This window comes from Xiphophorus hellerii, chromosome 23 (genome assembly GCF_003331165.1).
Source record: "Xiphophorus hellerii strain 12219 chromosome 23, Xiphophorus_hellerii-4.1, whole genome shotgun sequence".
In the NCBI taxonomy this organism is placed as follows: Eukaryota; Metazoa; Chordata; class Actinopteri; order Cyprinodontiformes; family Poeciliidae; genus Xiphophorus; species Xiphophorus hellerii.
Window position 1 is genome coordinate 10307907 of NC_045694.1, and position 13999 is coordinate 10321905.

A 13999-nucleotide genomic window follows, 5' to 3' on the forward strand; every position below is an offset into this window, starting at 1 on the left:
GAACCCCATTTAAGTGGCAACTAACACCTGACCCAGACTACATCAATCAGGAACAATATACCAGTCAATAAGGATGTTATTTGAGTAACATTGGACTTGTGCAATCATATTCAGCAAACAAGTTTGCAGTTCAAGTTTGAAGCACAAATCATTAAATAATTAAGTTGGCTGAGAGTTAAACATATTTCAACATACGTAACTATGTTATGCAATAAAAATCAGCTGTATTGAATTCTCAGGTAATAAACATTTACCATTAAACTCCATGATGTCTAATTGTGGACTATTTCAAATAAAAGGAAATAAAGCAGTCAACCTTTCATGATTTTTTTTTCTCCTGTGAATGTCCTCTGCAGCGGCAAGTGATTTTATATAAACACAGCCCCACCTAGGAACCTCAAAAAGAAATGTTATGAAAGACGAGCATAATGTTTTGAGCAAGACGCTGTTTTTTATTCAGACGACGCTCATTTTGCCTACAGAATCTAGCAGGACAGCAGAGTCTCTTTGCAGATAAAAAGGCAATAATTGATTATGGTCTACACTTTTTTTTTGCCAGTACGCTGACAAACATAAATGACACTAATTCAGATGATGCGCATATTTCACCACAACCAAGATTTGGTTATTGGGCTTCCTTCTTATCTCCGTCAAACCAGCTGTAGTGAAAACAAATTCAGAAATAAATGTCTCCAAAAAATAAATCTAGTGACGTTTGGTGGAACAAAAAACCAGTACGCTCATTGTGCTTTGGTCTGCAAGTACATTTTAGTTCAACTTCCAACAAGTCTACTGTACTGCGTTACACACTGAGGTCTATATTAGTCTGAACCATCTGAATTATTTCTCTAAGCAGTGGATGAATGTTGCAGCAGAATTGTCCATTTGTAAAAATCACTGAAGTTGCATTATTCACAGGTAAAGAGCTATTTCACAGCATTCTATGAAAAGAAACACTGCAGAAACCAAGACAAGACAGTAAAGAAAAATTTCAATTAACACATCAATATGCATCTTTAAACACAAAGCTAAGCAATGACCTTATATGTACAGTTTAGAATATACTCCCAACCGGCTTCATGACTGAAGATGGTGGCTGTGTGTGTAAATCTGTGTGTGTATGCATGGGTTCATAGGAATGAAGACAGATACAAAGAAGTAACAAGATTTAATAAATAATAGGCTACTTACCCCAACTTTGCTCCCAGTTATCTGCATGCAGCGATCAGCGGAGAAGGTTAATGTGCAAAAAGACACAAACAGCACAATCGTTAGTAGGCCAGAGAATTATCCATTACAAGTTGAGGCATTAGCGTATCTGTTGTGACAACACAAAAATCCTTCACACATTTATAGCTCACTCAGTTTCACTAATATTTACAAAAGCAAACGAGATAACTCTCATAGCTATTACTGCATACTGAAGATTATGTCTGTTGTTGGCAGCTGCAGGTCCTCTATTGTTAAATTTTGAATAGACTGAGATATAAATTATGACATGTAAATATCAAGGCAAAATTTATTGTGTTTTTGCAATAATTTGACAATGTGGACAGTAAGACAAGTGAGAGGGTAAATGTCTTTGATTGGTTTATGCAGATTTTGGATTCTTACCTAAATATGAACACTTGCTATTGAGGGTACAGAATGTGAAGAAGGTCCCTTTGGTCTAAAAATCAATCTTCTGCCATTAACAGTGGTCTTCAGATGTCACATTTGTGTGGCAGAACTACCTTGAACCCATGCAGTCAGCACAATTCCCAGGGTTTAACCTTGTTATCTGTCAATAGTGGCAGGTAGCAGAAGCGATTTTCATTACTGCAACTGTGGGACTTGTTTCACAGTGGGAAGGTGTCTGTTAGCAGAGTAAATGTATTCTAATCTGAGGCTGAGCTCTTCTCGCTCTACAACATGCTTCTAGGGAATTGCATTCTGATTGCAAGAAGTTATAGGACACACTGAGCCATTTTCCCCCTTCCTTTCTACAGTTTTTATAGGAGGCAAAGAAAAAAAATCTAACTTTCATTTTCTTTTACCAACATTCTCAAACTGTCCAGGTCTGCATCCATTTATTGCAACAGTTACCCTTTCCTTCACCCTACTAAATGTTCATAACAGCCATAGAAGCAGTTTAATGCAACAATTTCCCTATGTTTTTAGCAACTATTGTCTTTACAATGGTCCAGAATACAACAATTGCAGAAGAATATACATCTATTTAACTTTAAAACATATTTACAGCAGCTCTACCAAACTGACAGACATTATCTTTAGTGTGCCAGAACACAACACTGGAAGGAGCTTGAAGGTGAAAGGCACCAGTTCAAATTAATGTGTGTTTTGGGGGAAAAAAAGGACAAGTCGTTGGGTACAGTGGATATTACAAGGTCTGCACAGCTTGTTATAGTGACAGGTTTTTTGAAATATCACAAAAAACAGAACGCCAAAATCATTAAAGAACTTTTTCCACCTTTAGTCTGACCTAGCTCTTGAACAGCTCCCTTCAAAAAACAACTTTTTTGAGTTAGAAAAATATATAAACAATACTTTTGCATAATTTTCAACACACACAAACATAAATTTTGTTTAAGCACCATTTTAAACTTAACTTTTAAGATATGATTTTGTCATTATTTGCACATTTTGTCCACATATTTGCTCCTTTTTATTTACAAAAATGCCCTAAATTTGGCAGATATTCTGTGTGCATCTCTCTTCAGATCACAAAATAGATTCAGACTGGTTCTCTGGTCTGAGAACCAATCTTCTTCTGGTGAAGCTATTCTTTTGTTGACTTTTGAAGAATACTTCTTTACATTTCTAGCAAAAGCCCAAAGGATTTGTGCCCAAAAAAGATTTCATTGTTTTCAAATTTTACAGGCCACTTTCAAGGTGGAAAAAGTTCTGAAACACAAAACCCTGCCATCTTAAACAAGGAAATGTAGGCTTTTAATATCCACAATAGATGCTGTACCTAATGACTTGCACGTTTTCCCCTCAAGACATCACTATATACTAATTGTATGAGTACTGTAAATTAATAATCATTAGTGGTCTGGACGTTCTCTGAAAACTGTACGGGCCACTCAGAGAGGAAGGCTGAAAATTGATGGTCACATCAAAAAAATGTAGTAAGAAAAGAATGCAATAATGAGCAATCCCCCTCTTACAAGACCTTACATCACATCCTTCCAACATTAAACAAAGCATGTTCATAATTTAACACAAGGCTCAAAGTATGTATTAGTAGCATTAGTAAAATTTGGGAAATTAGCATTTTTGATTAAATTTGCACAAATGTAAAGAAAAGGGTTGTAAAAAAAAGAAAGGCGGTGAAAAAAGAAAGGCAGCAGCTCATGCAAAGCTAATAGTTAAAGACATTTAAACATGACTCATGCAGAAGGAGAGTTGGATTACACGGTAAACAGTTCATATTTAAATGAGCCAGGTCTTTGCAGACTTTTTTTTTTTTTGCAATACTCCATTTGCATTGGGAGTAATTTGCCAGACCCCTGCTGGGGTAAATCTTGTAGAATACGAGTATGTATTCAATGCTACATGGCTTGAGAGAGAGAATAGCTTGACATTTTCTTCAAAATACTTATTTTGCAAGAGTAAGAATTGTACTCATTATTCAGGCAAGCAAAGTTTAAAAGCAAATGTGATGTGTCAGTACGCATCAGTGGTAGAGATACACCAGTCGCCTAGAACATTATGAAAATCTTTCACATATTAAGTTTCCTTTTGCCATAAAGGCAACAATAAACCGAGGAGGTGTTGAGCAGCATAGATCTGGCACCAACAACTAAGTATTGATTTTGCAAATCCTGTAAACTGGCATCTTACAGATGTTTCACTAGTTTGAGATTCAGATAATTTAGAGACCAAATCAAATCCTCCACCTTGCTATTTTGTTGCTGAAATAGTTTCTGAGCAATTCCAGCAGCAGAAGGGCTCATTATCCTGTTTTCACAAAGCACAGTTTCAGATCAGGTAAATTGTTTATTGCAACATCTCAATCAGCAGCAATAACCAAGGTTTTCCAACGAAGCATCAATCAAAGCCTTTCATTGCCACTGCTGGATCGCTCTCTGTCCATTGTATGTTTTGGTGTTCCTCAGGTAAGAAGAACATGAAGACTTGGCCTTACAATTGATACAAGAAAACTGATTTCAGTCTTAAAAAAATATGTTTGTTTGGCTCATTTCATGTGTCCAACTTTTAGTTATGTCAGCCACTTCAGCTGCTGTAGGGCGAGTTTTAAGACTGGTCTTTATTTAAATCATCAGTGGACCTTCACCAGTTTCCTTTCGTTAGACCACTTTTCGAAGGACCAAAAAACTAGGAAGCTGCCACACTCTACAGAAGTTGCATATGTGGAGATTCTTGTAACCCTGTCATCACAATTTCAGACACCACAGCCAAACTGAAAACCCCACAGAAAGATAGAAAAAAAAGCCCAGAATGTTAAAAGCCAAACCACCTATATAGTCTTAGTGCAACATTTTATATTTAGCTCATAATGCAAGCTTACCAGCTACACATAACTAAACTGCTGAAATGCAATTACTTCTTCCAATTGTTCCAAGTTTCAAACTTTCCAATGGATCATTAATTCAACAATGTAATAAGTGATGTTGATCAGAACTCTCTAAGCCATATGATTATGGTTTTGTAATGTGTAAAGAATTAGATAAAAGATGGAGATTTGCTTACAATTTAACACAATCTAAACATTTTTCACAAACAAGTCAAGCAATATGCTGCAAGCTGTTACAATTGTTAATTTTTTACAGCAATTGCTGCAGGTTTTTGTAATTGCTGCAAACTGTTACAACTGTTGTAAATTGTTCTACAGAAATCCTCAGTCTAATGCTTGATGGTATGATAAAATATTCCTAAAAACTATTTGAAAAGCCCACCTAAACAATCAAATTGATGCAACCTCCAGTGGTGTTAGTAGATATCACACATTGTTGGGGATCTACAGTAGTCCTGTACTGTAACTGCACATTTGCATGAGCCTGCATGAACAGCTATTTCATCCCTGACACTGAGTCCCCCCTCCCCTTCTCCTCCATCAGCCCTATTAAATGTGATAGCAGGGTGCAGACAGACATCACATTTTGTCCTCTGTCCTTTCACTACACAGATTATGTTATTCATTTGAATAAAATATCTCTGCTCACAAAGCATAATGGGCCCTGTGAGGAATTCAATCATCTCGGATAATCATCATTATCAATAATGCCAGTTAATTACCATAACAATGAGCAAGGTAATAAATGATGATGTCAAGGCAGAGCTACCAGGTTCAAGAAACAATGAAGAAAGAAAGCACTTCTTCTCTTCAGAAGTGCTATGAGTATCACCTCAGTAAGGTTCTCCAAAATCTCTAGAAAAGAAGTCATTTCAATATACTGCCACATAAAAAAGATATAAAAATTGCAAATCATGCTGTTACTCATCTAGAATATTAAGAAGCTGCTGGTAAATATTGAAGCCACATACTTAAGACAATTTATCCAAGCATGGTATGTGTACAGTGGCAGTAAGGTGAGTAAATGGCAGAAGAAAAAGAAAAGAAAAAGGTTTTAACTGCACTCCTATTCCATATCTGTTGGTATTAACTTGAGAAATTGTGATTGTTTACTTCATCGCCATTACTCCATGGTCAAAGCTGCATGTCAGACTTCAAGTCCATACATTTCTTGGTCTAACAAGCACTACTTAAAGTGAAAAGAATGGGAGCAAATAAAATTGAGAGTGATGCAGACAAAATTAACAAAACACTGCTAACAAGACGGACAAGGAATGTGCCCGTGCAAGCTTAAGGCATCTTCAAAGTGGTCTGTGTTTGAACAAAGACCTGACCCCAGTCAGCTTTCCGTCACAAAGCACTTTAGAAAAGCATGACACCCACATGTTTATTTCCTGTCAGACTACTGGAATGCAGTGTGTGCGTGAAAGGGGTTTATGCTATCATTTTGGTGCCAGTAAACAAGAGTTGCGTCACATTATTTTAAAGAAGACATTTAGGTGTTTTAGAAACCCAAAGGACACCGACTTCTGTTTTCTGCTCTTGCCACATACAACCATGTGGTGTTTTGAGCAGCAGAAATCCTACATACCCAATCAGGTCTGCCTTGTTGTCTCCAAAAGCAACAAATGTTTTCAGTGGGAGGGAAATTGAAATTTTATATTATTCTTCAACTGTTACTCTGGAGTCTTTAAGAGAAATAAATCCTTTCATAAGACTCTCTGAAATGCACAATTTTTTTTTTAAACAAGTGGTTTTTTTTGGTTTTTTAAATAAAATCAAAACATTTATCAAGTTCAACAATTAACATCTGAACTCTTTACAATTTATTGTGAACAATATCTTACAACTCTGAGTTTATTTCTACTTTAAGTTATAACGTAGCTGGTCATCACCATCACCATAAATGGACAAAGAAAAGTAAGACTGGACAAACATGAACCATCCACCAGGCATCAAGTAGGTAAGCAGCTCCAAGTTTCACCCAGCTACATTAATTTCTGACAAGCTACATTTTTGGGCTTTTATGAGCTATACCCTTAATCAACAAAAATAACAAATACACCATTAAAATAAATCACTTGGTGTGAAATAAAGTTTCACTTTTTTAATCACGATGGAAATTAAATCAAGTTTTCAATAACATTATTGAGATGTTCCTGTAGATCCAAGGAGTAAACAAGAAAAAAATTTTTTAAGACAAATTAGTCGATCAAAACTGAAATCAAAGTTGTGGGCCTCAAGCATGAAGAGTGAGGAGAGGTGGTGGAGTGGTGAGTGTGCAATAAGGGATGACAAAGCAGAGTATGAAACGGAGCATCAGGTTATTTGATCTCTTGTTTTCACAAATGCAACACACTTTTAAAACACTTATTTATTGTGACACTTACAGATTTGGCAGTGGCCGAGATGTACTGGACCACCATCTCACGTTTGATGCTCAGTTCCTTCCCACGCAGAGGGGCTTTACGATCCTCATTGAGGTTCATGTCCTCCTAAAAGAAACAGAGAAGTGAAGCTGATTAAACTCTCCAAACTTTTTCAAGGTTGCATTTAAAAGGACACAAACACCAACAAAAAAAAAAACATGTTCTCTAGATTGTAGCATTTGCTAGAATTTTTTTATTGTACAACATTAATTAGCACGGCAAAGAAAAAAACATGAAGAAATTATATGCAGCTGTAGTTGATCCCAATAAACACATAACCAAGAAAATATTATATAACAAATATAATATAACAAATTTCTGCATTTGAAAACCTTAAACTCTGAACTGGATCATTTACAGTATAATAGGTTCATCAGAAAGTAGAAACCTTTCAGGCGCAGAAACAATTATTTTTCCATTTCCACTAGTAGCCCTTTATATCAGATCTTGTCCCATGCTTAAATTAATTCCCAACCATGTTTCTTTGTTGAAGTCGCAGGCTGCGGCAGCAGAGTATAATGGCAGGAATAATTAGTCCTTGAAATAAAAGTAGAAAAAGGCAGCAGCAATAAAAAAAAAAAGAACGCACACTGCAACCCAACTCTGAACAGAAGAACAAAATCAAACAACATGGCTTCTATTGAGGCCATGCAATCACAGCTGATAGGCTGGATAGGCAGTATCTACGTGTTATTGGGAGTATTATCTTCATGCTACTTTAATTCGGCATCACAAAGAGTTCTTTCATGTGAGAGACATCAGAGGATAGAGTGAAGGCCGGACAGAGCACTAAAAGCTAGGGAATGACATGATGATTAGAATGGAGGAGAATGTTTATCAGAAGCACTCTCTCACAAAGAGATGGCTAGAATGAACAGAGAGGAAAAAAACATCCTCCAGTGGGGATTCCACAAACATGTGGAGGCATGCTGCCCTCTAGTGGGAAGAAAGGAAAAAATCTTTAACTATTACAGCTCTGATTTCACACCGATTTCTCTACATCTGATGAAATGTCTAAATCACCTTGTAAATTAGGTGCATCACCAAATAAAAGCAGTGTATTATACATAGGTTTTATTATCTTACCACAAGTAATCAGATTGAAGTTGTTCAGCCTCATTTATCTGCGAGGCATGGGCAGGAATCCCAACCACAGACACTGTGACCTAAATTCCTTTAACTACATTTCCTCCAGTAAATACCCTCTGAGCTAAAAAGAAAACCATTAACATCTCTTGTGGAACTGGAAGAGGGGGAGAAAAAAAATGCAGCCGAAACTTTTTCATCACCCAGGGAAACCAGCAGGTTTTTTAATTAATCTTTGAACCCTGCTAATTTATCTGCTTAATTGGCATTCAATAAAGGAGGCAGAATGTGGCGGGGTGAGTACATTGCAGGCACGCAGAGGGGGGGCGGCGGGGTGCATGAGTAGTGAGCCTGCGGGACATTTGTCAAGGGGCAAACTGGAGGAATGAGCCCTCCATGTTCAGCCTGCAAAATGATTAATGCTCTTTTATTAATTATACCCTCACAGGAAACATAAAAAGAGTCTCGATATATCAGGACTATTCTGCTGGTGTAACTGAAATGCTGTGATTTGAGCTTCTAGCAATGCCAGTAGACTAGACGAGCACTCCAGCTCGCTATCTTAACGCCAGTCTGACAAACTCCGGTAAGAATTTATTAATACTGATCAGGGTGCTGTGCTCATACCAAACATAATTATACTGGTGTATTCTGGAAATCATCCTTCACACAGTGCTGTGACAAAGTATTTTCCCCCTTAAAGGTTTCTCTAGTTTTTACCTTTTTCATTACACTTAAATGTATCAGATCATACAAAGGCAGCTTTTAAATTATGTAATCCTTCAAAGGAACATAGCTAACCAAATGACTGTCTAATCATATAATTGTGCTCTCTTCTCAAATTATGAATTATCTGTGCATGCCAATGTTGTTTTTGGCTACAGTTCCCTTCCCAGGTCAGATAACTACCAGAAATCACTTCAATAGAACCTTTCTGACAACATAAAGTAAGCAGCAAACCATGTCTTAATCTAAAGAAATTCAAGGGAAAGAAAGCCATTCTCATCTATTAATCTGGAAATGTTTATAAAAGTATTTTAACCACAGTAAAAGAAAGTATCCACAAATGGAGAGTTTTAAGGGAAAATAGATCAATAAAACACAAAGGCCCATGTTTCTGGGTGAATGGTATGCTTCCCGCTACATATGGTGCAAAACTTTAAAGTCTTTCGAAAAATTTTATTTTTGTTTGTTGATTTTTATTTTTCAGGTTATCTTTGTCTGGTATTGCAATGGGTTTGATAATATGACATATTTCAGTTTGACAAAAAAAGAAAGCAGAACTAATTTGTAGGGGAAAAAACGTTTTGACAGTTCTTTCCATCTAAGTAAAGAAATGTTTAATTTATAAAAACAAAGCTATTATGTGTTTGACTAAATTCCTGAGTCCTCAATCACTACAACCTAAAAAAGCAGGTGTTTCCCCTCATCAAACCATATTCCCCAACCAAGAAATAAGTTAAAATAGCTACACTCTAGGCATGGCAGATCTTCACTGGGGATGAGGCTTAGCAGCTGTCTGATTATTTGGATCAGAGGTTTCAGGCAGCCATTAACTTTAACAGATTAATTAAGACTCTGCAACAAATTTTAGCTTATAAATCAACTTTGTTCCCCCATTTTTCTAAGTTGCACAACATTTTTTATGGAGAACTTTATCCTGAAGTTAAACTGCTAGGATGGAGTTTCATCTTGGACTATATTGCATCAAACCAGACATAAAGAGTTTCAAATTCGACTTGGACTTGTGCTCTAAAGACTTGAGGTCTTGGCCTCATTCTCTCATGTAAATCAATATTTACTATTTAAAAGCCTAAAGCTTTTCATTTTAAACAGGTAGGATATTCAGATGAAGAAAGTGATCTTCTTGTGGTTTTGTCATGTATGTAAATTGTTCCAATGCTATGCTCCTAAGCTTCCACTTCAGTCCTGTCACTCAAATAATGTTATCCAGTGTATTTAACATTAACACAACCTGCTATAGTTTTCTGTTTTTAAACAGAATCACTACAACCTGACGGTAGCAATTTTGGACACATAGCACTGAAGGATAGACTTACGGTAGCTATCTGTCCGTGCTAAGGTAGGAAAATCTGACGAGGTAGCACTGATAATCAGAACACCGGTTCTAAATTTCACTTTCCAGTCAAAGCCTGCAGTTCTGACAGATGTGGATATAGACTTATATTGCATCCTAAGTGGACAAAGGAGCATTATCAGAGATCCTTCCTCCCAGCAGCTGTCGGATTCTATAACCATCAGTGCTGCCAACAAACTCAGTAAGTGTTTACATCCCTGCTCTTATTTGCAGTTTTCCTGGATTCAAATAAGACTTCTGCTGGTATTTGCATATCAATGTTTTCAGTTTTCTTTTTATATATTGCAAATAGTCTGTTTTTAAATGCACATTTTGTATTTTTTTGTAGTTATGCTACTCTCCTTTGGATCAGAGTATGCCATTTTTAATAACTGCACTGTATGTTATGATGCAATTCTTCCCTTACGGTACAGTATGATACTCTCAATTTTGTTATATACATTTATCTATGAGGACAGTAAGGTATGTAGATTCAGTTACTTTTTGCAGTTGTAACAGCTGAATTTCCCCAATGTGGGACAATAAAGTGAATTTCTATTCTATTCTAAAAGGAATGCAGTGGACTATTGGATTTCAGTTACGTTTATATAGAGTTGAATCCCAACACACACCTTCTCAAAGCACTTTACAAAATGCTATATTCTTTACAGAAGTGTACAGTTAACTCGGTCAGATCATGTAGACAGATTCAATTACATACATTTCAATTCTTTCAAAGAAAATAATGGCTACTAACATCTTTGCCGTGTTTGTTGTATAAATGGCATCACCTCTGTCTCCTAAAAAATAACTATGTTTTAATGAATTTGTATAATTTCTGTACAAAGAAATTTAACATACGCCAATATCTTATAGTTTGACTTTCAATCATTCTGGTTCCTTCAAAATAAAAGAAATGAAAGAAAGCTTGACTCATTCAGAAACATTAACCTGCTTAGCCTATTTTTAAATTGTTTTGAACATGAATGCCTACCAATATGTTTTATGTGATAATATATCTTACTGATTTTCAAATGTATCAATTTATTGCATATTAAATTGAAACAAATAAAAAGAAATATAAATGATCCAACTGTCCATGTATGAAATTATGCTTCAGGAAAAAGGATTTTAATTCATACCCTATGACAATTTGATTTTTAAAACCCATCTGTCTAGAGCAAAATAGATGGCATGCCTCCAATGTGAAAAAGTATATTTCAGTAATTAAAGACTTTACTTGGACTTGTGTGAACATCTCTGAATAAAATCCCTAAAAAATAGTCAAATAGGTTTGACAAAATCTTTTGGCTTATAACTTGGTGGGGTTTTGAATTAGACTTGACAATTAATGTACATCCTCAAATGCACCCAAGGCTTGAAAATCTATGAAGAGACTGCCCTAGAGAGAAATGTGGATCTGAGAAAAGTAAGTAGTAAAAAAAAAAATTTTGCTTCAACTGTGACAAAACAATTATTTTGTCCACTACCCTCAAGTTTGATCCATGAGAGGCATAAGGGCATATGCCCTAATTCTCCTGTGGGCTGGTTTTAATGTCTTGGTGCAGAGTGGAAGTGCTGAGGGATCACAAAGGAGCTTATTACCCAGAGTGTTCATCCTAACAATGACACACCATAAAACACACATAAAACTTGAAACAAGCCACAGTAGCACTGCAATCCTACATTGTTACTGTGCTTTCTTAAGCATCCCAACATGTTTTCACAAATTCCTGGAAATGAATTGCATTAGAAAAGTATTTGTTCTCACATTCAAAACAACAAACCTAAATGTGTTGTGCTGTAATTTTATGTGACCGATCAAATCAAAGTTGCATAATTGTGAAGTGGAAAGAGACTGAGAACATGTTTTTCTAAATTTTGCATAAATAGGAATCTGAAAAGAGTGGTATGCTTTTATATCCAGCCCTCTTTATTTTAATATGTTTAAATAAACTAAGTGCCTCCAGAAGTTAGCTAATCAACTAACATAATCCATATGTGTGTAATTAGTTCTGTGAAGGCCTTACAGGTTTGTTAGAGAAGAAACAATGTCATGAAAACCAGGGAACACAGTAGAGAAGATTAAAGTTGGGTTTCAAAACAATATACCCGGCTATGAACATCTACTGGAGACCCACAGTGAAACAGGGTGGTGGAAGTATCAGGCTGATGGGATATTTTTCTTCTAGAGGGACAGGAAAGCTGGTCAAAAGTTGATGTGAAGATGAATGGTGCTAAATGCAGATCACATCTGTCAGGATTGTCCCTAAACATACAACCAGAGCTAAAATGTCACTGTTTTAGATAAAAACGCTGACGTGTGTTGGAATGGCTAAGTCAGCGTATGTCCTGTCACCAAGCAACCATGATGGCACTAAACATGAACTGGAACTGCTAAAAGTGGAGTTTGAAGACCTGGTGAGCTTTCTTATTATTTATTTAATCATTTTAAAATAATTTAATAAATTATATACATGTTCACATAACTATATAAAAAAATGTTAATGCAAATGACAAAAGTCTACCACCACAACTTCACCATTGTTTCAAGAACAAAAATCTCCTTTAGCAGCACACCTTACCCACTGAATCTGGGAATAGGGTGGACTTCTATGAATACACCAAACCCATCCTGCAAATTCTGGAAAAAGGAGGACACAATTTGCAGCAGCCTTCGAATTCTGACAACCTTTGTCGAGTCGCTGTGACGTAATCGGCATTCAAATGCTGCCTTCAAAGGACGCAGTTCCTGAATTTTAACACACACTTTCTGTACCTCTAAAATCATAAAATCCAAATAACACAGCCTTCATTGACTGACAGAATGCTAAAAAGTTTAAGGGGTACAAAACATTTTGAAATTAAACAAGATTAAGAGCACATTTGATTCCTTTATAAAGGATTTAATTGCAAACACATACAAGAAGAATTTGACGGGAAAAAAATTAATCTGGATTAGCTGTAGTTACAGGTCCCTTACAAAACACTACATTTTATATAATGATGAGACTGCACATATTATATTGTTTCAATCATAGAGAAGTGGCACACATCAGGCATTCGTGGTTTAGAGAAAAGCTTTACCCTCACTAGGAGCTGATTGGAGCTATGCTGTTCCTAAGATGAACACCTTTGATTGAAGCCCACTTCTTCCACACAGTTTCCTCCTCAGTGCGATAAAAATACTGGACATTTTTAACAGCTGATTTACTGCTGTGCATTGTGATGAGAGGCTCAGAATTCAAGCTGTGCATATCTAGCTAAATCCTGTGACAAATCGCATAACTACGCACTACACAATTACCGAGACAGCACATTGAAAGTTATTTGGATGCAATTTAAATCTCTGCACTTTCATGAATGCAGTTCTGCTCTCAATGATTAACTTCAAAAACTCTATAAAGTATTCATTTGCATTTCCTTACCACTGACTGAGAGTTTATTCCTATATTTTGTCAGTATGCTTTGATGGCTGTTCAGTAATGGCTTATGAGCTATTCCAGCATAGATATACACACCACAGAGGAGGGGGGAAAAACATTTTCTCGTGGTCATTAATGCACAGTTGGAGGTTTCGCTAATATGACAAGGGTCAGCCCTTCAATTGCAGACAGCGAGATACCCAAGGCTAAAACATGCGAGAACAATCAATAGTGAAATGTGGGTAAAGTTAATAAAATGTGTGTAAAACATAAAAGGAAAACTGAAAAAATATCTGAGATGACAAATGAATATCAAAGTTGGTGATTATTAGCATAAAATATAGAAAAACCTACCCACCAGCTATTTTCTGGGTACAACATCAAAGCAGGAGAGTTTTTAGTTTATAGGTAGAAGCAGGATTGGAATTGAAAGTACATAAGT

At 36.1% G+C, this 13999-nt stretch overlaps 1 protein-coding gene across 4 annotated transcripts in view; it reads right to left on the minus strand.

Annotated features, from left to right (window-relative positions):
- diaph2 (diaphanous-related formin 2) overlaps positions 1 to 13999 on the minus strand; it is a 457445-nt gene that overhangs the window by 415426 nt on the left and 28020 nt on the right. For all 4 annotated transcript variants that reach the window (XM_032554339.1, XM_032554341.1, XM_032554338.1 and 1 more), the window contains exons 5-6: positions 6931 to 7035; positions 1192 to 1212 (exon numbers count right to left, since the gene is read on the minus strand). In XM_032554339.1, the coding sequence (XP_032410230.1) occupies positions 1192 to 1212; positions 6931 to 7035 (126 nt within the window). The remainder of the gene's footprint in view (positions 1 to 1191; positions 1213 to 6930; positions 7036 to 13999) is intronic.